The 27,793-nt window shown below is 36.6% G+C and overlaps 1 protein-coding gene across 1 annotated transcript in view; it reads right to left on the reverse strand.

Annotated features, from left to right (window-relative positions):
- TECRL (trans-2,3-enoyl-CoA reductase like) overlaps nt 1–27,032 on the reverse strand; it is a gene marked incomplete at both ends in the record, with an annotated part of 82,530 nt that extends 55,498 nt beyond the window's left edge. The window contains 2 exons of the mRNA XM_080909479.1: nt 1,054–1,105; nt 26,805–27,032. Coding sequence (XP_080765605.1) covers nt 1,054–1,105; nt 26,805–27,032 — 280 coding nt within the window. The remainder of the gene's footprint in view (nt 1–1,053; nt 1,106–26,804) is intronic.
- Nucleotides 27,033–27,793: the final 761 nt, after the last annotated feature.

A 27,793-nucleotide genomic window follows, 5' to 3' on the forward strand; every position in this document is an offset into this window, starting at 1 on the left:
CACCTAACTCTGCAGAAAGACTTGAGGCCCTAGGGAATAGGGAGACCTGGTGGAACGGTATAGCAAGGTGTGGACAACTTGGAGACTGGAAGGAGGGTATGGAATGGGGAGTGGGAGGGCCAGAGTGGGAGATGTATGAAGTCTGGACTGTAAACAAGGATTAAAGAATAAAAATAAATCTATTTAAAATTTTATAAGTATAGAATCTAATGATATATCTTAATCCTCAAGGCACTGGCACATTATGATATATCAATATAGGTTTATAAATAATAAATGCACCATACTGAAGAAGAACTTTCATAACAGAAAGGAGCTATGCATAAAGGGAATCATCTATTTGGAAAATGTCTCTACCATTGATTTCTTAGTAAAATATCATACTTTCCAGTAATTTCATCTTCATTGTTTGAAAATTAGAATGACTTTCATTAGAAAAGCAAAATGTAAAGTATATATATATGTATATATATATATATACATATACATATATACATATATGTATATATGCAAAACATGAATACTTTCAAGGAAATTATGATTTTTTGTTCACACAATAAAGTTGCCCATCAATAATTTTAAACTATATCATTTATAGGTTTTTAAAAATATTTTTATGTAGAGTAAAATAATTTTATGTGGATAAGTAAACTTATCTATATGGAACAAAATTATTATTTAATGTTTTGTTCTATAATAAAATAAATAATGTTGCAGTTAACATCTTTATATATTAAAATGACTTTATTAAAAAGATGACTGAATTATGCATTAAAACAAATTTATATATCTTCTTTCATTGAAAAACTGGAGATTTTTCTTGGGATATTGATCATATTGTAAGTACCTGGCTCCTGAATATTGGCATGAATTTTCATGAACAGTACTGACAAAAACTTGTTGAATATTAAAGCATCAAAAATGTATGAAATTGCGAGTTAAGAATGACTAAATAGTAAATTAAATATACATTTCATGTGCTTGTTCTTAAAGAAAAATTTGAGCCATTTGTAAATATGTTAGCATACATTTTAATAAATAAAGAAAACTCACATGCTTTGTGAAGCTTCTGTTTCACATCATGAATAGTTGACGTTTGTGTTACCTGAAAAAAGAAAATTCAATTATAAGAAAAACACAATTGCTAAACAAATATTTAAGAAACATGTTGATATTGGAAAATGTTATTGAATTCATATTTTAATAACTTTTAAATTCTACTGTAATAAGTAAAATAAAAGTTAATAATATTATATTTGAAAATTTTATTTATATATAATAATAGTACTTTAAGTCCAATAAATATATTCCTCCAAAGAATATCTTTAAAATTTTCCTCTTTGCAAAATATTGGGTTTCTGTCTTCAACAATCAAAAGAATGTTGAGTACACAGTATGATCAATTAAAACCATGCAAAAGGACTTCAGGACACGGAGCGGAGCCTGGCCCAACTGCCAGCCGGAAAGGCGGCTCCTACAGGCTGAGCAACTGGTGGGTGGGAGACCTGGGCTGCCAGGGAGCAGAGAGATCTCTGCGGAGTGCACACGGAAAGTTCACCCGCTCCCTTGCCCTGCCCTGACCTGCCCGATCAAGCTACCAGGAACAGAAATTTCGAACTTCTGTTTCCACCCGGTGGCGACTTCAGGACACAGAGCGGAGCCTGGCACATCTGCCACCCAGAACGGCAGCTCGTAAAGGCTGAACAACTGGTGAGTGGGAGACCTAGGCTGCTGGGGAGCGGAGGGATCTATGCGGAGTGCACACAGAAAGTGCACCCCCTGCCTTGACCTGCCCTGTCCTGCCCGATCCAGAACCTGGAACAGAACTTAGGAACTTCTGTTTCCACCCGGAGGCGACTTCAGGACACAGAGCGGAGCCTGGCCCATCTGCCACCTAGAACGGCAGCTAACAGAGGCTGAGCAACTGGTGGGTGGGATACCTGGGTTGCCAGGGAGCAGAGAGATCTCTGCAGAGTGCACACGGAAAGTGCACCCCCTGCCTTGCCCTGCCCTGCCCTGACTGATCCAGAGACCAGGAATAGAACTTTGGAACTTCTGTTCCCACCCTGCGACTCTGAGGCATAGAACAGGGCTCGACCCATTTGCCACCTGGACCAGAGGAGATCCAGAGACACAGTCCAGATACAAGGAAAAGGCAAGAACATGTCACTGAATACAAAATGGCAAGAGGAAAACAAAAGAGTATATCCCAAGGAAACCAAGACAACCTGGCAACACCAGAACCCAGCTCTCCCATAACAGAAAACATCGTAATTCCAAACACTCCAGAAAAGGAAGACACAGACCTGAAATCATACCTCAAGATGCTGATAGAGATACTTAAACAAGAACGGGAGGAAAAGCAAAAAGACTCAGAAGCTTTTAAAGAGGAAACAAGAAAAACACTCAAAGAACTCAAACAACTAGAGGAAAACAGAATCAAAGAGATGAAGGAATGGAAGAGGGAATTTAAACCGGAAATTGACACAATAAAGAAAATGCAAAAAGAGATAACCCTAGAGGTAGAACACCAAAAAAAGAAATCAGGAATCACAGAAGCAAGCATTTCCAATAGATTACAAGAGATGGAAGAGAGAATCTCAGGGGCAGAAGACAACATTGTAAACATAGACAAAACAGCCAGAGAAGATGCAAAAAACAAAAAGCTCCTAACCCAAAATGTCCAGGAAATAAAAGACACAAGGAGAAGACCGAACCTAAGGATAATAGGAATAGAAGAGGGAGAAGAGTATCAACTAAGAGGCACAGTAAATTTCTTCAACAAAATCATAGAAGAAACTTCCCTACCCTCAAGAATGAGATGACCACGACCATAAAAGAAGCCTTCAGAACTCCAAATAGGTTGGACCAGAAAAGAAATACTTCCTGACTCATAATAGTAAAAACATCAAGTGCCCAAAGCAAAGAAAGAATACTAAAAGCAGTAAGGGAAAAAGGTCAGGTAACATATAAAGGCAGGCCAATCAGACTCACACCTGATTTCTCAACAGAGACTATGAAAGCTAGAAGAGCCTGGACAGACATCATGCACACCCTAAGAGAACACAAGTGCTGCTATACCCAGCATAACTATCAATCACCATCGATGGAGACATGAAGATATTTCAAGACAAATCAAAATTTACACAATATCTGACCACAAACCCAGCACTACAATGAATTATAGGTGGAAAACCCAATATAATGAGCGAAAATACAGCATAGTATAAACGAGAAAACTCCTAAACAAGAAAACTAAAAGAAGAAAAAAACACAGACGCAACTCAAACCACAAAAGCAATAATGGCAGGCAACAAAACTATTCCTTGATATCTATTAACATAAATGGACTCAACTCCCCAATAAAGAAACATAGGCTATCAGACTGGATACATAAACAAAATCCAGCATTTTGCTGCATACAGGAAACTCATCTCAGAGACAAAGAAACTATCTAGAGTTAAAGTGTGGGAAAAAAACTTCCAAGCAAACAGCTCCAAGAAGCAAGCTGGAGTGGCTATTCTAATATCAAATAAAGTAAATTTCCAACCAAGAGTTATCAAAAAAGATAAGGAAAGACACTTTTTACTCATTACTGGGGAAACCGGTCAGGAGAAACTCTCAATCCTTAACATATATGCTCCAAATAAAAAAGCACCCACATTCATAAAAGAAATACTACTAAAGCTCAAAAAATATATTTCACCTTACACAATAATAATGGGAGACTTTAATACCCCACTCTTACCAATGGACAGATCATGGAAACAGAAACTGAACAAGGACACTGCAAAACTAGCAGAGACTTTGAACCAACTAGAATTAATAGATATATACAGAACATATTATCCTAAAGTAAAAGAATACACCTTCTTCTCAGCACCCAATGTCACCTTCTCATAAATTGACCACATAATTGGACACAGAACGAGCCTCAATCGATATAAGAAGATTGAAATACTCCCATGCATCCCCTCAGATCACCATGGTCTACGGCTTGTCTTTAAAAACAACAAGGACAACAAAAGCCCACATACACATGGAAACTAAACAAAGCTCTGTTAAATGATAGCAGTGTCAAAGAAAAAATAAAAAAATATTAAGGATTTTCTAGAATTCAACGAAAACGAAAACACAACATATGCAAACCTATGGGATGCAATGAAAGCAGTACTGAGAGGAAAACTCATAGCCCTAAGTGCTTCCAAAAAGAAACTGGAGAGAGCTTACATCAGCAACCTGATAGCACAGCTAAAAGCCCTAGAACAAAAGGAAGCAAACTACCCGAAAAAGAGTAGACGGCAAGAAATAATCAAAATTAGGGCAGAAATAAACCAAATAGAATCAAAAAGAACCATTGAAAAAATCAACAAAACCAAGAGTTGGTTCTTTGAGAAAATCAACAAGATTGGTAAAACCCTAGCAAGACTAACTAGAGGGCAAAGAGAGAGTATCCAAATTAACAAAATCAGAAAGGAAAGTGGGGACATAACAACTGAAAATGAGGGAATTCAAGAAATTATAAGATCCTACTACAAAAACTTATACTCCACAAAATTGGAATATCTGAAAGAAATGGACGAATTCCTAGACAGATACAAGATCCCAAAGTGAAACCAGTAACAAGTAAACCATCTAAATAACCCTATAACACCTAAAGAACTAGAAGAAGTCATGAAAAGCCTCCCAACCAAAAAAAGCCCAGGTCCAGATGGGTTCAGTGCAGAATTTTATCAGACATTTATTGGGGATATAACACCAATATTCGCCAAACTATTCCAAAAGATAGAATCAGATGGAATATTACCCAACTCATTTTTTGAGGCTACAATAACCATAGTTCCTATACCACACAAAGACCCTACAAGGGAAGAGAACTTCAGACCAATCTCACTTATGAACATTGATGAAAAAATACTCAACAAAATCCTTGCAATCCGAATCCAAGAACACATTAAAACGATCATTAAACATGACCAAGTAGGCTTCATACCTGTGATGCAGGGTTTGTTTAATATAAGGAAATCCATCAATGTAATCCACCATATAAACAAACTCAAAGATCAAAATCACATGGTCTTCTCACTAGATGCTGAGAAAGCATTTGACAAAATCCAACACCCCTTCATGTTAAAAGTCCTGGAAATAACAGAAATCCAAGGTCCATACCTAAACATAATAAAAGCAATATACTGCAAACCAACAGCCAACATCAATCTTAATGGTGAGAAACTTGAAGCAATCCCACTAAAATCAGGGACTCTCCAAGGCTGCCCACTCTCCCCCTACCTATTCAACATAGTACTGGAAGTCTTGGCTGGAGCAATTAGACAGCAAAAGGAGATCAAGGGGATACAAATCAGAAAGGAAGAGATAAAAACATCACCCTTTGCCGATGACATGATAGTGTACTTGAGTGACCCCAAAAATTCCACCAGAGAACTCCTACAGCTGATAAACAAGTTCAGCAAAGTGGCTGGATACAAAATTAACTCGAACAAATTAGTAGCCTTCCTATACTCAAAGGACAAACATGTGGAGAAAGAAATTAGGGAAAAGGTACCCTTCACAATCGCCACAAAAACTATGAAATACCTTGATGTGTCTCTAACGAAGCAAGTGAAGGAACGGTAAGACAAGAACTTAAAACCTCTAAAGAAAGAAATTAAGGAGGATCTCAGAAAATGGAAAGATCTCCCATGCTCATGGATGAGAAAGTTCAACATCTCAAAAATGGCCATCCTACGAAAAGCAATCTACAGATTCAATGCAATCCCCATCAAAATTCCAACCCAGTTCTTCATGGAATTGGAAAGATCAATGTGCAATTTCATATGGAATAACAAAAGACCTAGAATAGCGAAATCCATCCTCAACAACAAAAAAAATCTGTGGGAATCACTATCCCTGACCTCAAGCTATATTACAAGGCAATTGTGCTGAAAACTGCATGGTACTGGTACAGAAATAGGCATGTCGATCAATGGAATAGGATAGAAGAGCCAGAAATGAGCCCTCATGTATATGGTCACCTGATTTTTGACAAAGGAGCAGTAAACATTCAATGGAAAAAGGACAGCCTATTCAACAAATGGTGCTGGTCCAACTGGCACTCAGCAAGCAAAAGAAGGAAAATAGACCCTTTCTTATCTCCTTGTACAAAGCTCAAGTGTAAGTGGATCAAATATCTCCACATTAAACCAGATACACTGAAACTATTAGATGAGAAAGTAGGGAAAACCTTAGAACACATAGGCACAGGAGAAAATTTCCTGAACAAAACACCAATGGCTCAAGCTCTAAGGTCAAAAATTAACAAATGGGACTTAATGAGATTGCAAATATTCTGTAAGGCTAAGGACATCCTCAAGAAAACCAAACTGCAACCAACAGAATGGGAAAAGATCTTTACCAACACCACATCAGCTAGAGGCCTAATATCCAATGTTTACAAGGAACTCAAAAAGCTAGACACCAGAGAATCAAATAACCCTATTAAAAAATGGGGTACAGAGCTAAACAAAATATTCTCAGTTGAGGAACACTGAATGGCCAAGAAACATCTGAGGAAGTGCTCGACATCCTTAGCCATCAGGGAAATGCAAATCAAAACAACCCTGAGATTCCACCTCACACCAGTCAGATTGGCCAAGATCCAAAAATCAGATGACAGCAGATGCTGGCGAGGCTGCGGAGAAAGAGGAACACTTCTCCACTGTTGGTGGGGTTGCAAACTAATACAACCACTCTAGAAATCTGTCTGGCGATACCTCAGAAAATTGGATATAGTACTACCTGAAGACCCAGCTATTCCACTTCTGGGCATATACCCCAGAGACACTTTAATACACAACAAAGATATATGCACCACAATGTTCATAGCGGCTCTTTTTATAATAGCCAGAAGCTGAAAGGAACCCAGATGTCCTTCAGAAGATAAATGGATACAAAAATTGTGGTACATATACACAATGGAATACTACTCAGCCACCAGAAACAATGACTTAACCAAATTCTTAAGAAAATGGCTGCATCTAGAGAATATCATCCTGAGTGAGATAACCCAGTCACAAAAGAAAAGACATAATATGCAGTCACTGATATTGGGATGCTAACCCCAGAGTCTTGCACTCCCCCAGAAACAACTCACAGACTGTATGAAGTCCAAGAAATAAAAAAAACAAAAAAAAAATATATATATAGATATATTTACAAAACAAGAAGACTTTGACTATTTCCATGTTGCATTTTGTTTTGCATGTACTTTACACTCATGGTAACTATTAGGTTTTCAATGAATACTGTCAAGCCCTTGAAAAAATCAAGTACTGACTAAAAAATATATTCACATAATTTTATGTAAAAATTATTTTAATATCTGAAAAAAACAGTACTGACAAAAATGTATAATTTTAAGCAAAAAAATTATGCACAATGATTTATTGAGAGACAGGTGCTGTATGATCATTTGACTCATATAGAAAATACATTAAAATTTATTGTACAGAGAACTGTCATAAGGCATGTTTCTTACACGATCTTATTAATCAATGTATGGTAAAATATTTCACAATTCTCAACTGAATATAATCATACAAGATGCATCATATGTGAGGTTTACCAAAATTTTATCTCTACTACAAACAATTTACTTACAAATGTATTTCAGCTTTATGCATTTACATTGGAAAATTACTAAAGCTTATAGTTTTATCCTGATACATCAAGCCATGTGACTTTCTGCTTACATGAATTTTCAGAGTTCAAAATTCTTTTTCACCAAATATTCCTTTCACTTACTTATGAATTGTTCTTTGATGCACATATTAAGATCACTAATTACAAATTGAATTTTTCTCCTGTAGGTTTAGGAGATTGGTGAAATATATGATAATCATGTGAGAAAATGTTTATGAAGATTTCTTGAATGATTTCTAAATATGGATATTTTTAAAATAATTAAAAAGACACATGAGAGATCATGTGCTAAATAGTAATTCAATTGTTTTGCATTGTATTACAACTAAACTAAATTTAAAATAAACAGATAACTTCAGTTCAATTTATCTTGCCTGCTTAGTGAGATTATGACCAATATCTCATTACTGTTAGGATGTTTATGTTACTAACATCTACCACCCTTGGCAAGGACCCAGGTATGCTACCTGTACTTTACTTCCAATCCTCCATTGTGACTTCCAGTTTTTTTTTTTTTTTTTTTTTTTTTTTTTTGGTTAGATACTCTGTATTTACATTTGAGAGGTTATCCATTTACCCTGCCCTGCTCCCATCCTCCCTCCTCCTCCATTTGCCTTCACAAAGATACACTCCTTCCATATCACCCTCTCTACCCCATTGCCTTGGCAGTCCCCTACTTTGGGAAAACATGCCCTCCCTGTACCAAAAGTCTACACCTCTATCTTCAGCTACATATGCATCTGGATCAATAGGTCTCTCAATGTGTGCAAAAAGGTTGGTGTTTTAGTCCATGGGAGTTTTGGAGGTTTTGGTTGGTTGATAATTTTGTTCTTCCCATGAGGTTGCAACTCCTTTCAGCTCCTGTGGTCCTTTCTTTAGCATCCTCATTGGGGTCACCAATTTCAGACCAATGGTTAGCTGCAAGCATGCTCACCTGTATTCATATGACTCTATCATAGTCCATGAGGACGCATCTCTATCTGGTTCCTGCCAGTAAGTACTTCTTGAGATCAGCTATATGCTTGGATTCGGTGACTGCATATGTGAGGCCCCTTCTGAGTGATGTTTTCATTAATTCCTGTTCCTCTATTTGACCTGGCATTTCCTTCCATGAGAAATTTGTTCTTTTTTTTTACTGAAGCATCCCCATTTGGCCTTCCTTCTTTTGAGCTTTATAAGGTCTGTGAATTGTTTCTTGGGTATTGGGTATTCAGAGCTTTCTGGGGCTAGTATCAATTTATCAGTTTATCAGTAAGTGCATACCATGTGTGTTATTTTTGTGACTGGGTTAACTCATTCACAATGATAGTCTCTAGTTCTATCCATCTGACTATGAATTTTATGAAGTAATTGTTTCTAATAGCTGAATATACCATTGTATAAATGTAACAGATTTTATGTGTCCATTCATATGTTGATGGACACCGGGATACTTTCTAGTTTCTGGCTATTGTAAATAAGGCTTCTATAAACATGATGGAGCCTGTGTCCTTGCTATATGTAGGAGCATCTTTGGGGTGTATGCCCAGGAGTGGAATAGCTGGGTTTTCAGGGCATGAGTACTATTTCAATTTTCTGAGGAACTGCCAGAGTGATTTACAGAGTGTTTGTATCAGCTTATAACCCTATCAGCAGTGGAGGAGTATTCCTCTTTCTCCACATCCTTGCCAGCATCTGCTGTCACCTGAGTTTTTTATCTTAGACATTCTAACTGATAAAAGGTGGAATCTCAGTGTTGTTTTGATTTGCATTTCCCTGATGACTAGGGATGTTGAGCATTTCATTAGGTGCTTCTCAACCATTCAATGTTTCTCAGGTGAGAATGCTTTGTTTAGATCTGTACTCCATTTTTAATAGGATTATTTGATTTTCTATAGTCTTTCCTGATTTCTTTGTATATATTGGATGCTAGCCCTCTATAAGATATAGAATTGGTAAAGATCCTATCTCAATCTGTTGGCTGCCATTTTGTATTCTTAATAGTGTCCTTAGCCTTAGAGAAGCTTTGCAATTTTGTGAGGTCCTATTTGTTAATTCTTGATCTTAGAGTATAAGCCATTAGTGTTTTGTTCAGTAATTTTTCTCCTGTACCTATGTGTTCTAAGCTCTTCCTCACTTTCCATGTACCTGGTTTTATGTGTAGGTCTTTGATCCACTTAGACTTGAGCTTTGTACAAAGAAATAGGAAAAGATTGATTTGAATTATTCTGCATTCTGACTGCCAGTTGAACCAACACCATTTGTTGGAAAGGCTGTCCTTTTTCCATTGAATGATTTTGCTTCTTTGTCAAAGATCAAGTGGCTATAGGTGTGTAGGTTAATTTCTGGGTCCTCAATTCTGTTCCATTGATCTACCTGCCTATCTCCGTACCAATACCATGCATGTTTTTTTCACAATTGCTTTGTAATATAGCTTGAGATCAGGGATGGTAATTTCCCCAGAACTGTTCTTATTCATAAGAATAGATTTCACTATTCTAGGTTTTTTGTTATTCTAGATACATTTGCAAATTTCTCTTACCAAGTCTATTAATTACTGAGTTGTAATTTTGATGGGGACTGCATTGAATCTGTAGATAGCTTTTCACAGGATGGCCATTTTTACAATATTGATCCTGCTAGTCAATGAGCATGGGAGATCTTTCCATCTTCTGAGATTTTCTTCAATTTTCTATTTCAGAGTCTTGGAGTTCTTGTCATACAGATCCTTTACTTGCTTGGTTAGGGACACCCAAATGTATTTTATAGTCTTTGTGTCTATTGTGAAGGGTGTCAATTTCCTAATTTCTTTCTCGGCCTGTTTGTTCATTGAGTAGAGCTAGGCAGTTGATTTGTTTAATTTTGTAACAAGCTCCTTTGCTGAAGTTGTTTATTAGTTGTAAAAATTCTCTGGTGGAATTTTTGGGTCACTTAAGTATACTATCATATAATCTGCAAATAGTGATATTTTGACTTCTTCCTTTCCAATGTGAATTCTTTTGAATTCTTTTTGTTGTCTAATCGCTCTGGCTAGGACTTCCAGTACTATATTGGGTAGGTAGGAGGAAAGTGGGCAGCCTTGTGAAGTCCATGATTTTAATGGGATTGCTTAAAGTTTCTCTCTATTTACTTTGATGTTGGCTAATTGTTTCTTATACTCCTCACTGAAAAGGTCTCACTCCATCCTCCTAGCCTGTAGTAGCTATTCCTGGTTGTCAACTTGACTATATCTGGAACAAATTCCAGATCCAGGTGTGGTAATACACACTTTTAATCTCGGACACACCTTCCGTTGGAAACCTACATATATAGGATATTGGAAGAAGGAAGTCTTGCTCTCTTAACCTGTTTGCCTTATGGGACTGAGCATCTGCTAGATCCTTAGACATCTGCTCAGAGCTGCTACTGACTATTGTTGCAGGAGTCAGAATATAGACTGTAAGTCACCAACAATTTTTGTTACTATGTAAAGACTACCCATAAGTTCTATGAGTCTAGAGAATCCTGACTAATACAGAAGTTAGTACTGGTAGTGGGGTTGTGTTCTAGAGATAGCAAAGGTTGTACCTCATGCTGTGGTTGGACTTGGTAATGTGTAAGAGGTTGAACAGGTTTTGAAGGAAAGAAGGAGTCACGAAGAGCAGTTGAGGCTCAGCACTGTGAGAGGCTGTGGAAGACTATTGATGAAGGTATAGCCTCAGTTGCAATTAATGCCCCAATACTGCAGGGGACATGCCAAGGAGTTGAGGCTTTGCACCATGAAAAATGCTTATGAGAGGCTATTGGTGAAGCCTAGTTGCAGCTAAAAACATCAGTGTTTTGGAGATGCCAGTACCATGAGATGACCACCAAGAACAGCAGTGCCAGTGTAGAAGAGGTGGCTGGAGCCAGGAAGACAAGGTGTGTGCTACAAAGGGCAGAGCTGGAGAAGTGACCCGAGCCCTGGGAGAAGGTCAGAAATTTGTGAGTGGGTTCCAGATGTTAGATGGTTAGAGTTTGATTTTGCTTTTAATTGTCACTGTGCCCTGATATTTTTCCCCTTGAAGGAATTAAGTGTTTTAGTGGAGCTCATAGTTAGGAGACTTTGAATTAAAAAAAAGACTTTGAAATTTGAAAGAGAATGGACATTTTTAATAGATTCAAATTTTAGTATGTATGATTTTCACAGACCTTATAAAGCTCAAAAAGAAGGAAGGCCAGAATGTGGATGCCTCAGTCCTTCTTATACGGAGGAATAAAACACTCACAGGAGAAAATACAGGGACAAATAAAGGAGCAGGAATTGAAGAAAAGATCATTCAGAGACTGCCTCACCTGGGCATCTATCCCATATGCAGCCACCAAATCCAAGCACTGCTGCTGATGCCAAGTAGTGCTTACTGGCAGAAGCTAGATATGGTTACCTCCGCAGAGGCTCTGCCAGAGTCTTATAAATACAGTTAAGGATGCTTTCAGCTAACCATTGGACTGAGCATGGGGTCCCCAATGAAAAAACTACAGAAAAAAAAAAAGAACTGAAGGAGATGAAAAGGTCTGAAACCCCATGGGAATAAAATTATCAACCAACCTAACTCTCCACAGCTTCCCGGGACTAAAACACCAACGAATGAACACACATGGAGAGACCCATGGCTCCAATTGTATATGTAGCAGAGGATGGGAGGAGAGGCTTTTGGTCCTGTGAAGGCTCATTTGCCCAGAGTAGAGGAATGCCAAGGCACTGAGTAGGAGAGAGTGGTTGGGAGAAGGAGGGCCTTAAATGGAGGCAAGTAGATGCCTAGTGGAAGTGGAGGAACAGGGGATAACATTTGAAATGTAAGTACAGAGAATATCCAATAAAAATATTTTGTAAAGACCATGGGACTCTTAAGGTTATCTGGATCTTGAGAATGAATTAAAAAGTAAGGGTCAAAGCTTAATAATGATGTGTTGTGTGTCAAGCTGACAAAGTATCAATTGTACTGGCTGGTTTTGTGTCAATTTGACACAAGCCACAGTTATCACAGAGAAAGGAGTCTCAGTTGGGAAATGTCTCCATGAGATCCAGTTGTAAGGTACTTTCTCAACTAGTGATCAAGATGGGAGGGCCCAGCCCATTGTGGGTGGTGCCATCTTTGGGCTGGTAGACCTGGTTCTATAAGAAAGCAAGCAGAGCAAGCCAGCGGAAGCAAGCCAATAAGTAACATCCTTTCATGGCCTCTTCATCAGCTCCTGCTTCCTGATCTGCTTGAGTTCCAGTCCTGACTTCCTTTGGTGATGAACAGCAATGTGGAAGTGTAAGCTGAATAAACACTTTCCTCCCCAACTTGCTTCTTGGTCATGATGTTTTGTGCATGAATAGAAACTATGACAAAGCCCATCCCCATCTCCTTGGGACTTGGCTGCCAATCTTAGTACAAAAACAGACTTCTATTGCTTTATGTGCTCACTTCCTCAGCTATTCAGCTCATTCTTTTGTGAGAACCCACTGTCTTTTATGGATCCCTCAGCTATCACTATTGTGCTAGAAATCAGTGCACACTATAACCTTCCTTTGTTCTATTCTGACTCCCTTAGGGTACCAATCATCCTGCCTTTACTGCCCACTTCATCCCATCCTCTCAAATAACTCCATTCCCTTGAGACTCACTGCCTCCTGTGGTAGAACATAGGTTACCCCTTGCTTCCTCTGTTCATTCAGTTCTCCATGGATCTGGATTCCAAACACTCCTATATAAACCTTACAGGTATGTACAGTTTCCCTACCAAATGCATTCATTTAACTAATCTGGGACTACTCTGAAAATGAACTAAGATTTCCAGCCAGCACTTCAGATTTGTGCCCAGTTGTAATCTAAACAACTAAATGTCCAGTGACCCCAACACTGAAAGTTATTCCTATGCTACTGATACCCGAGATTTCATATTGGATAAAGTGATCAAAGACCTGAACACCCATGCAGCATCAAGAAACATTATAGACATTTGAACTCCAGATACAAATATGCAGTCTCAAAAACCACAAAAAGAAACAAGACATCTTTTCCAGAAACCAGAACTCCTATTTGAATATTCTCTTAAAAACTATTTTAGCTGAAGTATAAGACAAGGATTTCAAAATAGGAATTGTGAATGCAGTCAAGGACTTCAAAGAGCTCATGAATACATAGCATGAAGAAAACATTATAAAAATGAATTAAGGATAACAATTCAAGATAGGAAAATATAATTTCATAAAGAAACTGAATCACTAAATGGCAAGCTGAATGAAAACACTCAAGAAATAAAGCCAAAAGCTCAAGAGAAGTCTTACCAATAGATTTAATAAAATGAGAGAAATAGTTTCAGGTTCTGAAGAGAAGGTCAAAGAAATAAATAGGAAGATTCCCAAAACAAAGTATGGAAACTTCTGACTTCTAAGTAAATGTTTCAGTAAAGTTCTTTGAGTGTTTACTAACCTTTTTCCCTTAGAGCCATATTCCAACAGTTTTTTAAAGGATAGCTGAACATCACATTAATTTAGTCATTGTCACAAGTCGCTATTATATATACAAAGAAAGAAATACTTGTGTGTTTGTACTGGCTGGTTTTGTACCAACTTGACACAAGCTGAAGTTATCACAGAGAGAGGGGCCTCAGTTGAGGAAATGCCTCTATGGGAGTCATCTTTAAGGCATTTTCTCAACTAATGATCAACTGGGGAGGTCCCAGTCCATTGTGGGTAGTGCCATCCCTGGGCTGGTAGACCTGGGTTTTATAGGAAAGCAGGCTGAGCAAGCCAAGGGAAGCAAGCCAGTAAGAAACATCCCTCCCTGGCCTCTGCATCAGCATCTGCTTCCTGACCTGCTTGAGTTCCAGTCCTGACTTCCTCTGGTGATGAATAGCAATGCAGAAGTGTAAGCTGAATAAACCCTTTCCTCCCTAACTTGCTTCTTGGTTATGTTTGTGCAGGAATAGAAACCCTGACTAAGGCAGTGTTTCTTTTCTTTTGTTTTTGTTGTGAGATGATACATGTGTGTGATGACCTTGACACAAAGAACTGGCATGATATGTATTCACTGAGAAGTGAATATTAGCCCCCAAACTCACCATACCCATTATTCAACCCACAGACCATATGGAGCTTAGGGAGAAGTAAGACCAGGATGTGGATGCTTCATCCTCTATTGAGGGGGTCAAGATGATAGTAGAAAGTAGAGGAAGAGGAAAGTGGATGTAGAGAGGAGGGTCAGGAAGTAAGGAAGGAAGTATCAGGTACTAGAAAGGATAAGAGAAAAGTACAGAGGGTCAGGAAATTTAACAAAAATGTAGCAATGAGGGATGAGGTACTGGGGCTAGTCACTGGAGTGACTCAGATGCCCTGGAAGTGAAGACTCCCAGGGACCATCAGGGATGGCTTCAGCTGAACTGCACAGAAAAGGGAAGATAGAACCTGCAGAGACCTCCTACAGCCCAGGGATAGGGACACCTAGCCATCTCAAAGTTTTTATCTCAGAAATGTTCCTGTCCAAAGGAATGACAGGGACACAAACGGAGCAGAGGCTGAGGATAGGGCCACCTAGAGACTGCCCCACCTGGGGATCTATCCTGTCTGCAGACACCAAACCCAACACTTGCTGTTTCTGAGAGGTTCTTGATGACAGGAGCCTGGTGTGGCTGATTTTTTAGAAGGTTCTTCCAGAAACTGACCAATGAAGATATGGATGCTTGGAGCCAATCATCAATCAGACTGAGCTCAGGGACTCTGGTGTTGGAAATGGTGGAAGGACTGGAGGCGGGGAGGGAAATTGACACCCCATAGGAAGAACAATGTCTGCTGGCCAGACCACCCCAGTGCTTCCAGGAACTAGATCACCAACCAAGGAGTGTATAAGGATGGATCGATGGCTTCAGGTATAAATGTAGCAGAGGATGGCCTTGTCTGTCACCAATGAGCCATTGGTTTTGTGGAGGTTTGATGCTTCAGCATAGGGGGATGGGAGAGGAGGGCATGGATTGGGAAACACACTCAAAGAGGCAAAGTGGAGGGGAGAGAGCAGAGATGTGGGATGGATTTATTGTGGATGTATAACCAGGAAGTGGGAAACCATTAGGGATGCAAAAATAAATGGAATGGTAATAAATAAGTAAATAAATATAAAGTTATAGGTAAAAGAAATACAAAGTCCCAACTGTAAACCTTAAAATGGTCTTCATTAATATTTCTTATAAGAAATCAATCTTAAACTAATAAGCGAGCAAGGTAAAGCTTTCTAACCGAATCAAGTACATGCATCTAAAATTTTGCAGATTGTACTCCAGGCTTGACTCATTGCTGATTTGCCAACATTTACATTGATGAAGGCAAAGTTTCATGCAAAAAAGAAATGAAAGTTGTGACTACGTTCACCATCTGTTGTGTTTTTAAAATTAACTATTCATATGAGCACTGCTTGCATAACAATACTTTTCTCATGTGTCCCCGAGCTCCTAAAAATAAACAATATCTCTGAATTACAGGCTACAGCATCTTTTTAGAAATGAAATGGTTAGAAAAAACTACAGCCATTTCAACTTGTTTGTTTTGAATGCACAATTTTTGATCAATTGTCAGTGAACATTGGGAAAACGTCCCACAAGTACAACAGAAAACATAATAAGATAAGTTGATAATAAATGATTAAATATTGAGATGTTATAACACTCCACAGAGGAACGCATAATACAAACACTCAAAGAGGCTTGGTTACTGGTAGGAACTGCCACTTGCTAGTTTTATAACAGGAGGAAGAACGTGGCCCCAAGAGTATCACATGCAGGATTAACATAGAAAAGAACAGCAACATCTGTGAATTTCTATTATACATTTTCAGTTTAGAAAATGGGATAGTAGGGAATGTGGAGAAAAAGTGTGGAGCAGAGACTGAAGGGAAAGCCATCCAGAGACTACCCCACCTGGGGATCCATCCCATATACAGTCACTAAACCCAAACAATATTGTGGATGCCAAGAACTGCATGCTGACAGGAGCCCGATATAGGTGTCTCCTGAGAGGCTCTGCTCTAATAAATACAGAGGCAGATGCTCACAGCCTACAGTTGGACTGAGAACAGTGTCCCCATTAGAGTTAGAGAAAGGACTAAGGAGCTGAAGGGTTTTGCAACCCCATGAAAAGAACAACAATACAAACTAACCAGACCTCCCCAGAACTCCCAGAGACTAAACCACCTACCAAAGAGTACACATGGACGGCCCCATGGTTCCAGCAGTATATGTAGCAGAGGCGAGAACTTTGGTCCTGTGAAGGCTCAGTGCCCCAGTGTAGGGAAATGCCAGGCGTAGAGGTGGAAAGGAATGGGTGGATGAATCGGGGAGCACTCTCAAAGAAGCAGGGAGAGAAGGAGGGAATAAAGGGATTCAGGAGGGGGAGAATTGGCAAAGGAGATAACATTTGAAATGTAAGTAGAGAAAATATCCAACTTTAAAAAATAAAAAATAAAACAACAGAAAAGAAAATGGGATAATATGTTAAAAATTAGCTTTAGAGCTCATAAGAATTTCTTAAGCAGATAATATTAAGTACTGAAATAAATTAAACCGCAGTTTATTTAAAATTTCATTTTAAATGAATGTTTACTTAATAATTAAAAAATAGTGGAAGAGATTCTTTAGCAAAACAGCTCTTTAGACACTGAATCCAATCATCAAAATTCTTACCTGGGTTGATCTGATCTATTACTTTGTGGCTTTGAATACCAATCATCTCTTAGGATTGCTTTGAAGATACAAAAGTCTATCTTTGGTCCCAAGCACTACATCCAATGGTGTGATGGATGGTCCTCTAACCCTAGTGCTTATAAACCGAAGGTAAAGGATTCAAACATTCAAAGAGAGCTTCAGAAACATTGCAAGCTTGAAGCCAGTCTGCCTTATATAAAATAGTCTCAGAAGACAAGATGTGGGGGACTTTACAGGAAATTTGCATAGTTTATTAATATTTCTTAATGAATTTAATATGAAAATATGATGTTCAGTATGAATTATCTGTTAAATCAATATATTGTTGGTTATATATTATTTCATAAGTATATGATTTTTCTATCATATAACATTTAAATATCATAGTAATCCTTCAATGGATACCAAATATGCTTTTCTATCAAAAGTTGAGCACTAATATGTGTGTTAACTTCTCTAAAACATGTGCCATAGAAATTTTAAAAAAATTATAGGCATCCAAATAAATATGATTATAAACAATACTAAAATAGTATTAGTAAGTTACATGAAACCTTTACCAGAAGTACAGGTTAAAACAAAAAACTAATTAAAAAAATATAAAAATAATTTTAAAACTTTGCAGTTTCCCCATGTTTAGAGTAGATTTAGCATCGCATCTGTATTGACTTAGGTTTAAACTCTGATAAAATGAAGTTCAGATTGCAATTGTTTTCATTCAGTGATGTTTATAACAAGTAGGTAATAAATCAATATTCAGTGATTTATCAACCTGTATAGACAAATATCTCGTCAAGAAAGCGACTTATCAAATGTTTGTTAGAAAAATTACTACTTACAATAGATTATAAGTTTCAAAATCAAATAATGGACAATTGTAAAATTAAAAGCCTTCAAACATGATGTAATTTTAAATGTTCATTTTAGAAAATTTCAGAGCACACAATGAAACAGATAAACAGCCAAAAGCAGCACAGTTCTTCATTAATTCATGATTTCCACACATTAAAAAAAGTGAACTTCATATGGTCTGTGAGTTGTTTCTTGGGTATTTAGAACTCTCTGGGACTAGTATCCAGTTATCAGTGACTGCATATTATGTCTGTTCTTCTGTGATTGGGTTACCTCACTCAGGATGATATTCTCTAGATGCATCCATTTTCCTAGAAATTTCATAAAGTCATTGTTTCTAATAGCTGAAAAGTACTCCATTGTGTAAATATACCACAGTTTTTGTATCCATACATCTACTGAAGGACATCTGTGTTCTTCCAGCTTCTGGCTATTATAAATAAGGCTGCTATGAACATGATGGATCATGTGTCCTTATTGTACATTGGAGCATCTTTGGGGTAGAAAGTGTGGTACACCTAGACCTTAATCATTAATAATCTAAGAGCTAAGAATATAGCCTTGTAGCTATTCTTGGTATTTAAAAATTATTATGTCTAATCTTTACACACCAAGAAAACTTTGACTATTTCCATGTTATGTTTTGTTCTACATGTACTTTAAGGTCATTGTAACTAGCAAGATTTCAATGCATACTATCAAACCTTTAAAAAAATCAAGTTCTGACAAAAATATATTCATATAGTTTCATGCAAAAATGCTTTTTAAATTTGTACAATTATCGCTGTTTTTCAAGTAAAGTAGTTTAATAAAAAAGAAAAGAGTGAAACAGAAGTACAACCCTCCTTTAACAGAAAGAACAATTCAAGAATCCCAGGTCCAATGGAATCCCTCAAAAAGAAACACCAGACTCGCTATAACATCACTCTCTGATTGGGCCAATCAGATCACTTCCTTAAAGCTTATTAGTTCAACAGAGATGATTCAGCTTCAAAGTACTACAACAAAACATAATATCTTAGTGGTTTGGAACCTAAGAAATTTCATGTGGTAAAATCTTAAGTGAATAAGAAAGTTGATTCAAGTTTCCCAAGTAAACACCTCTAAAGTGCCTTTTTAAAAAATACATGTATTATTGACATTTCAAATATCCCCTTTTCTGAATTACACTCTGAAAACCCCCTATTCGATCAGCCCCCACCCCTGCTTCTATGAGGGTGCTCTCCCATCTCAAACATAAGAGAACAAACAAAACAAATATCAACATAAAAATCACTCTAGTTGTACTCTAGTATCATGTACATTTCTTATTTAAAAAACTGTTATGTGTACTTGTGTCAAACCACCTGTGCATGTCATTTGCAATAATAGGAATATCCGAAAAACATGAAAAGTCTTTGGTTCAGTGTGACTTAAGCTAGAGTAGGAGACAATGCCTCCCTTCTGGGAAAAGCTCACTATGCATCCTCCCCTTACGTGGTATCCAGGAGTTCCTCACATATCCACAGGCACTGATGTTCAGATTTTAATACCAACTGAGTATGACGTTCACATATATCTCATTCTCTTCCTCTCACTTCCTTTGATCCATCATTCAGTTCCTTTAAATGCCAAATGTATGATACATGAGATGTAAATGATTGCTTTAGCTTACGCAGAATAATGACACCATCAAAGGTTCTAAATGGGTACCATAAGTGTACTGTATGTAGCCTTTTCTGTAATTCTTAATCTATGGGTGAGTAAATCTGCAATGAAGACCGCATTAAAATAGAAGGACGAATATTGGTATGAAGAGCACATTAAAGTAGAAGGATGAATATTGGTATGAAGAGCACATTAAAATAGAAGGATGAATATTGGTTGACAAAGAAGTGCATAGAAGCAGGAAAGTGGAGAGTAAAAAGGACATCTCAAAGGAAGGAGAAGATGAACATGTGCTGAAAACTTTTTTTAGGATTATGGTACTGCAAAGTATTTTTGAGTTTATTTGACAATAGCCAATTCAACAAACCTTAATGTATACCTTCATATAACTGGCCATGCTAACATGGGTAGGATTGTAGAAGGATTTTAATGCTTTTTGGCAGAAAAGGCTGTTGAGTGTTGAGATTTTTGTTATCTGTTCTGGGGAAACATTGGAGATGGAATGGCAAAAGCATTGGAGCCATAGGACCATGCGTGTGAAGTTTCAGAGGGAAGTTTTGGATTCTTTTCAGACTTCATTAGAGCTATTTGTATTTGAATGGGAAGACTGTGGAAGTGAGACCTTTATGTTCCTATCAAAATAGATGCTGGACTTATGAGTCAGAGACCAGCATCATAACGATGAAATCTTCTGGGAAGTACTTCCTTGGGGTCATATTATAGAAGAGATGCCCAAAACTTCTCCTCAAGCTGTCAAACAAACTTTCCAAGAGGTAAGCTTCTCCCACACAGCACTGGTAACATGGCAAAGATGGTTTATGCCTTAGAGAGCATATTACTCTTCTATGTGATCCTGGTTTGATTCCTAATATCCATGGAGGGTAGGTTATGGAACTCTACATGCAGGATTCTGACACTTTTGTGTCCACACACACTTGCACCTTCACCAATTTACACACACACACACACACACACACACACACACACACACACACTACTCACTCACTCACTCACTCACACACTCACACACACTTTGAGAGAGAGGGGGAAGGAAGAAAGAGAGGGAAAGGAAGAGAGAATACCTATGAAATTGATATTCATGAGAACAGAGGGAAGAATTGAGTTAACACAAGTAATGTTTTTTTCAAAGCGCTTCTAAAAAATAAAGACTCTTCCACAAGCCCCTCCTCTATTGATTGTTAAATCAGTTCCAGGCAGGATTTCCCCTCAAACCAACCATCTAATACTTTGGTCAATTCAGCAAAGGATATTTAGTAGAAATACTTATTGTATTTTCTAGTTGTATTATATTATTGTTACATGTAGGCACGATGGAAATGATAGTATGCATGCTGGTCCTTCTACTTGTCTATGCAAAAATGGAGAAACAAAACAAACAAATCAGTACAATTTAAGACAGTAAATTCTATCAATCCATGGTCTGGAGCTATTGAAGGACATGAACCAGCATCCTGTCTGCACCCTTCCTATCAGTCACTACAGTCAACCAGACATAATTTGTAGATCATCATATCCCTACTTTCTATGCATGCATTTCGCTATTCACTGTTGATCTTATCCATATAAATACTACATTTTCAAGGAGGGTCCCTTCTTCACACATTGTTAAGCCCTCCATGAGTACCTTGTCCTTCATTCTATAGATTTCCATGAGCATATAGCCAACGCACAGTTTAACTATACAAAAGTTTGCTCTTACATAGTAATAAATTTAAATACAAATGTATAGACATAACTTAGTAAAATAAACACAATAAAACTGTTATAAATAACTGAACATATGTAGACGGTCCCTTTGTCTTGTGGGTTGATGGAGAAGGGAGATAGTTGTTCTTCAATTAGGTAACTTAAATAGTCGTTAAAATTAAAAAAATTTGCAGGTTTTTCCAGATCAAGCAGAAAATACTTATTAAAGCACCAGTAGTTAAAAATAACTGAAAAGGGAGTTTTATTTTTTTCTATACAAACTTATGATCAGTATTTATCATATTGTTCTAATATATGTGTATATATTGCATGTTCATTTCATATATACAAAAGCATATTATCTATTGATATGCCAGTTTGCCTGATATACTATTCCACAATGCATACATCTTTCATAATATATAAATATACCCATAAATATACACTTGTGTTATGTCAAATAAAAATTCCATGGAACCTTAAAATAAAAATATGCTTTTCAATAACTTTTGGGTTTCCTTTTTAGTCTTGATATGAGGGATTTTTGCATGTCTTATTGTATTATGTTTATCCTTTCTGGCTGATATCTTAGAGACCTGTGCTTTTCTGAGGTAAAGCAGAAGAAGAGTGGAGATAGGGTAGGGCTGGGAGCTATAGAGAGGGGAAAATGTGGGTCAGGATGTGCTATGTGAGAGAAGAATCTATTTTCAATAAAGTGAATTGAAGGGATATTGAGTCTTAATTTACTGTTATACTAACATAAGTTTTATGTTTTATTCATTTTTACAACTTAACTAATGTTAGTTTATTTCACATAGACTACAGAAGATCCTTCATCTACATCAGTTAGTTGGGAAAATATAAATTTCAGTGTTTCCCATATTATAAGGATAAATGATAGTATTTCATTTCTAAAAAATAAGATATATTGGGCACTTAAAATAATAACTCAGTTTCCTAAAAACATTCTAGTATATCTGAATTAAATAAACATAAGCTGCTAGCTGGACCATTCTATATCATAGAGAATGCAAGAAGAAAACTAAGCAGAAAGGAGTAAGTGTGGAAGAAAAGGGGATACTGGCAAGATGTAGAAGAAACAAGACCTGTTAGTAACATAAAACTAAAATTTTGAAGTCTCTCTAAACAAATACATAAACATTTTCGATCACATAAAATTAATGAACTAACACACTGGCTATAACTTGCAAAACATATTTAAATCAGCGCTACTGAAAGCTTTAATTATTGTGTCAGAATTTTGGATAACGTATTTAAAGACATACTATTTAAGGTACTCTAATTCTAGTAGTATCTCTACATTTCTATGGCAGTAGGTCCTATGTGGACCCTTGGAGGGATGTTCTTGCTTTGTGCGTATGAGATATTTAGAAAGATTCTCTTGGGCAGAAGAGTAAACAGAAGAATCCAATAACTGCCATGTCTTTTGAGTAAAGATGAAGGAGAGGAGAATGGGAAGACATTAGTCTATCTATCACTCACAGTGCTTTATGCTTTTGTTTGTTCTTGACTCAGCAGCAGGCAGGCTTCTAAACTCAACTATAAGGGCTATGTTGATGATTCAGCGTTTTCTTAAAATTATTTTTATGCAAGATCTTCCATTTTGATGTTCCAGCAATCTCATCACAATAACATTAAACCATGTACTTTAAAATGTCTCATTGTATGATTGTTAATAACTTATTTTGCTTTAGTCAGTAGTGAAAAAAACTTAATAAACATTTCTAGATGATTCAAAAAGATTATGACAGCCTTCAACATCATTATAAAAGTTTCCTTCGATTAACTATATACTGATTTAAGGATAAATTGTATCCAACTACCTTTAAAATAAACACAGAGAAATCTTTCATTAATGGAATATTGTAAAGGAATGTAAAATAAATGAATAGATGTATGTCTCACTTAACCACAGCTAGGAAATCGCAAAATGTTTTATCCTGGTCCAATTTAAAACTATCATTTTAGAACATGTGAGCAATGTCCAGACTCTTGTCTTGGATGGATCTTATCTACTAAACACATAACCATTTAAACTGCCCCAGGGACTGATCTAAATGAAAAAGATGCTTAGAGGAAAGAAACAATACAACCTCTCAGTTTGGAAATCCAATATATTGTAATCGGACCAAATAATTAAAGGAAAAACAATGTTCTAAGGCAATGCTTGCAGAGCCTCTTGTGGAAAGGCACGTTGTAACATATTAAAGGCTCAACATTAGGAAGAGCTTTAGGGAAAGTGTGACAGGGAAATCCAAAAGCAAGGCAAGGCCTAGTTACCAGGTGGAGTGCATTATCTGACACAGCGTAACAGCTAGCTCTGGTTGCCATGTAGGGCATACACTGAAGGTGATAATGACAAATGCAGGCTGCAGATTTAAGCAAGCTGGCAGTGAAGATGACAGAGATTTGTCACAGTCTGGATATACTTTGAAGGTGTTGTCAAGAAGATGGATTGTGTGTGCAGCATGAGATTAAGGGATGAGTCATGACTCCCACGAGTAACTAGAGAGTTACTGGGAAGGTAGTTTCCATTTATTTACTTGGAGATCTCTAGGGAAGCTAATTAGCGGACAATCTACACAGAGCTCATGCCCGGTATTCGAAAACACTATTTTAAACTAAATATATCAACTATCTTGTCAAATTGTAAATCTATCATAATAGAATGAAGTATTAGCCTTTTTTTCTTAGGGTTTGTATGAACAAATGCTGTCCCTCCAAATCATGAGTATAATTAAAAAATAACTTCATTCACATTATGTTTAAGGCGCTGTCCTAAGATGTCTCACATATTATCAGCTTGAGATATGCTAAATTAGGCATGTCTAATAAAAGATACGGATACATAGAAGATGATGCAGACCATGATTGATGATAGACAGACAGATAGATGATAAGTTGGACTATAAATGCCTCATGAGTGGGATGATGATGAATCAACAGAGATCAAAAGTAAAAAAAAATACAACTAATTTTTAAAAAGTCAAAGGAGTACTGTAGTAGTAAAATGGTTTGGAGATAAAAACAAGTATCCTGAGAAGATTTTTAATTGATTAATAACAGAACATGCTGCCCACCCACTCTGAGTATGATCCTGAGGACTGGGTTTCGGCAGTTTTTGCCACTGCTGTTCTGGATTTGGCAAGCTCTAGTTTTGAACACTGAGGAACATAAAGGCCCCAGTGACTTGAATGTGGATAGAGTAAGAGAAGCAAAGAGAGTGACAAGAGGAAGACAAGAAAAAGTAATGAGAGAAATGAAACATTTCATATATACTTTATACTTTTCATGTGAGAGACGAAAAGTATAGAGCTAGCAAACAAAATCGGCTATCATGATGAAAACTTCAAGACATTTGAAATTATTAAAGAACAACCAAATTTATCTAGCTCTTTTCTTTCATGTGCTTCATCATGATGCAGCCATACGAAGACATAAAAAAAAGCAAAACCAATTGCAAAACAACTCCTCTTAACAGAGCAAAATCAGAGACTTCATCTCATATGTCAATATCTTATAGCATGATGTGTGGGTGTGGCAGCTTTTAGTAAGTAGTTGGCTGGGAGAGTATGAACTGTGCCCTGGGTTGACATAAATAAATAAAAAGAAAAAACAGTGGAACAATGGGTATAAAAGAAGAAAGGAATGAAAGAAAATTAAAAATAGGGTGGTGAGGAATTCAACGTCAACTGCTTATTAGGACAGTTATTTCTATAAAATGATACCAGTCAGAGTTGGGCCCCAGGATTTTTCCAGTTGATGGGGGCAATTTGTAAGACAGCAGCTTTCTATTATTTTCTTTACTTTTTTTTTTTCTTTTCAATTCAATTGATATCTATGAATGTGAACTTTATTCTCACTTCTTCAAGGATGGTATCAGACATGAGAGTAACAATTAGCAAGTGTTTACATTTCTTACTTTAAGGTACCAATTCTTACACTCTCTGAAATTTGTTACTTGTTTAGTTCACTCTTCTGAACTTTTTATCCACTCAGACATTTAGTACGAATATGTTTCAACTGTCAGATGTTTCTGGAGAAGACTCAAAATTATAAGAATTTTCTTATTCCTAAAAGTATGATTTGAAAAATCAAAAGAAATACTTTTTTATTACACAGAAAAATATTATATGGACCCTATACATTAGATGTTCTTTAACTTAAAACATTTTTCACTTACAGAAATATAGATGTATATTATTTGCAACCATGAACAAGTGGAAGACTGGAATCTCCTTAGTGTTACTTGTGACCTATATTGAAATAGGCCAGTTTAATATTTATTTTGTACCTAAAAGTTATTCATTTCATTCAAGTAGTAAATTATCACTGTCACCACAGTTAGTAAATTTGAAAATACATAATGTCTTTGACAGGTATGAAGACTCATCTAACAGTCCAACTGCAGCATGCTTAAATAGAGGAAGTGATTGGATATTCTGTTTTAACAAACAACAAACACCAGTTTTTCTATAAAAGCAAAATACATAACTTTTTTGAAAATATCAATTCTGTAATGAATTGAAGTTGCTGTCTTTTCAAATATATGAAAAACATTTTGGTTTATGATACATACCCTTAAATCTCCAATAAGCACATATTCATACTTCATTTTTCTAATCTAAGATATACAGATTACACCATTCTTTTTAAAACATCTGTGTGTGCAGATGCAGAGAGATGGGGAATTTAATAAGCTGTATTATTTAAGAATGTAAAGACTGCTGCTAAAAAGGTAAAAGCTTTAGAAAAGTAAACAACAAAAACAATATACTAAAATGTTTACAATTTTATTTATTAGATATTTTCTGTATTTGCATTTGAAATATTATCCCCTATGGACATACACTAAATACTTTAAATTTTTCATTTATTTTTTACTTCTGATTTTCTACAAGCACTTTTGAAATGGTGTATATTTTATTACTATAAAATCATGAAAAAAAACTTGATGTAATCTGTGTTCTAAATGTTTTACTTATGGATTATTGGCAATACAGCAGAAATTAAAATGGTTATTTATGGCAAATATGAAAATGAAGCAAATGTTCCTTCTTGATACAACAATAAGGTATCTTCTTTTTTATTCAAGAATTAAGCTTGATATTTAGAAATACATTTAGCAAAGCCCTAGCTTTTAATTTTGAAGTTAGTAATTTTGAGCCTAATGAAAAACATTTAAGAATATCAATAAAGCTTACCTTATCCACAATACATATCTGTTTTCTTGTATGCGCATCCAGTATTTCAATCTCAAAGTGGGTTGTTTTTGAGTGTTTCACTGCTGTGGTAGGTTTTAGCGGGCCTGCTGAAAGTACAAGCTGTGATAGAGAGTGGAAATTTCTTGTATTATTCTTCATTGTGGAGTGTGGAAGTCCCTGGGCTAACAATTCCCTCTTGCGTTCCAGGGACTTGTGCCTTTTGAACATTGTGTGAACTAGCAGGGGAATCTGGCATGTAAACAGGAGACACTTGCAAGTGCACTCACTCCCTTTGAGCCTGTTAAATACTGCTGTGGAGGCCCTGGAGGTCAAGTGGTATGCCATTCCAGCGCTCTAGTTTTATTTAGCAGGCTGGAAAACAATGACTGATCTGATTTCTATATATAACACGATGGAGAACTGCTGCAGAGTAGAGCGTTGCCTTCTGCATTTGAATTATTTCTTGCTTTCTCGTTTTATCTCTGCTACTTATGAGACTCTTATCTGAAATTCCAGAGGAGAAAAGAACAGAGTGCTTTCATTATCTCTCCGTTCTGGATACTGTAATCTTCAAACCTATTTCACACGGGTTCACATTCATGCATATTCTCCTCAGGCAGGTGACACCATATGGGGTGAATTATAAGGCTTGAAAAATATTGTATAGTATGTTTAAATTCCGTCTACAGTTAAGGTCATAACATGTATATAAAGTCAGTTTTACAGGATGAGGTTCACTTAGTGACAGAATTAGAACCATAGCCCAGAATGGGAAATTCTTTCATAGAGAAAAAACTGGCCAGTAGCATATATTGTAACCATGTGACCACATAAAAGGCTAACTGGGATATATTTTGAAATAATCTTTAAAAATGTAAACTTAATATAGACATATATATTTAATATATAAGCTCATATGTGCTCATATTTATAAGGTATATAGATATATCTGTGTACAAAATATATCTTTATCTATATATAAACTATAT

This window comes from Micromys minutus (genome assembly GCF_963924665.1).
Source record: "Micromys minutus genome assembly, chromosome: 1".
NCBI lineage: Eukaryota > Metazoa > Chordata > Mammalia > Rodentia > Muridae > Micromys > Micromys minutus.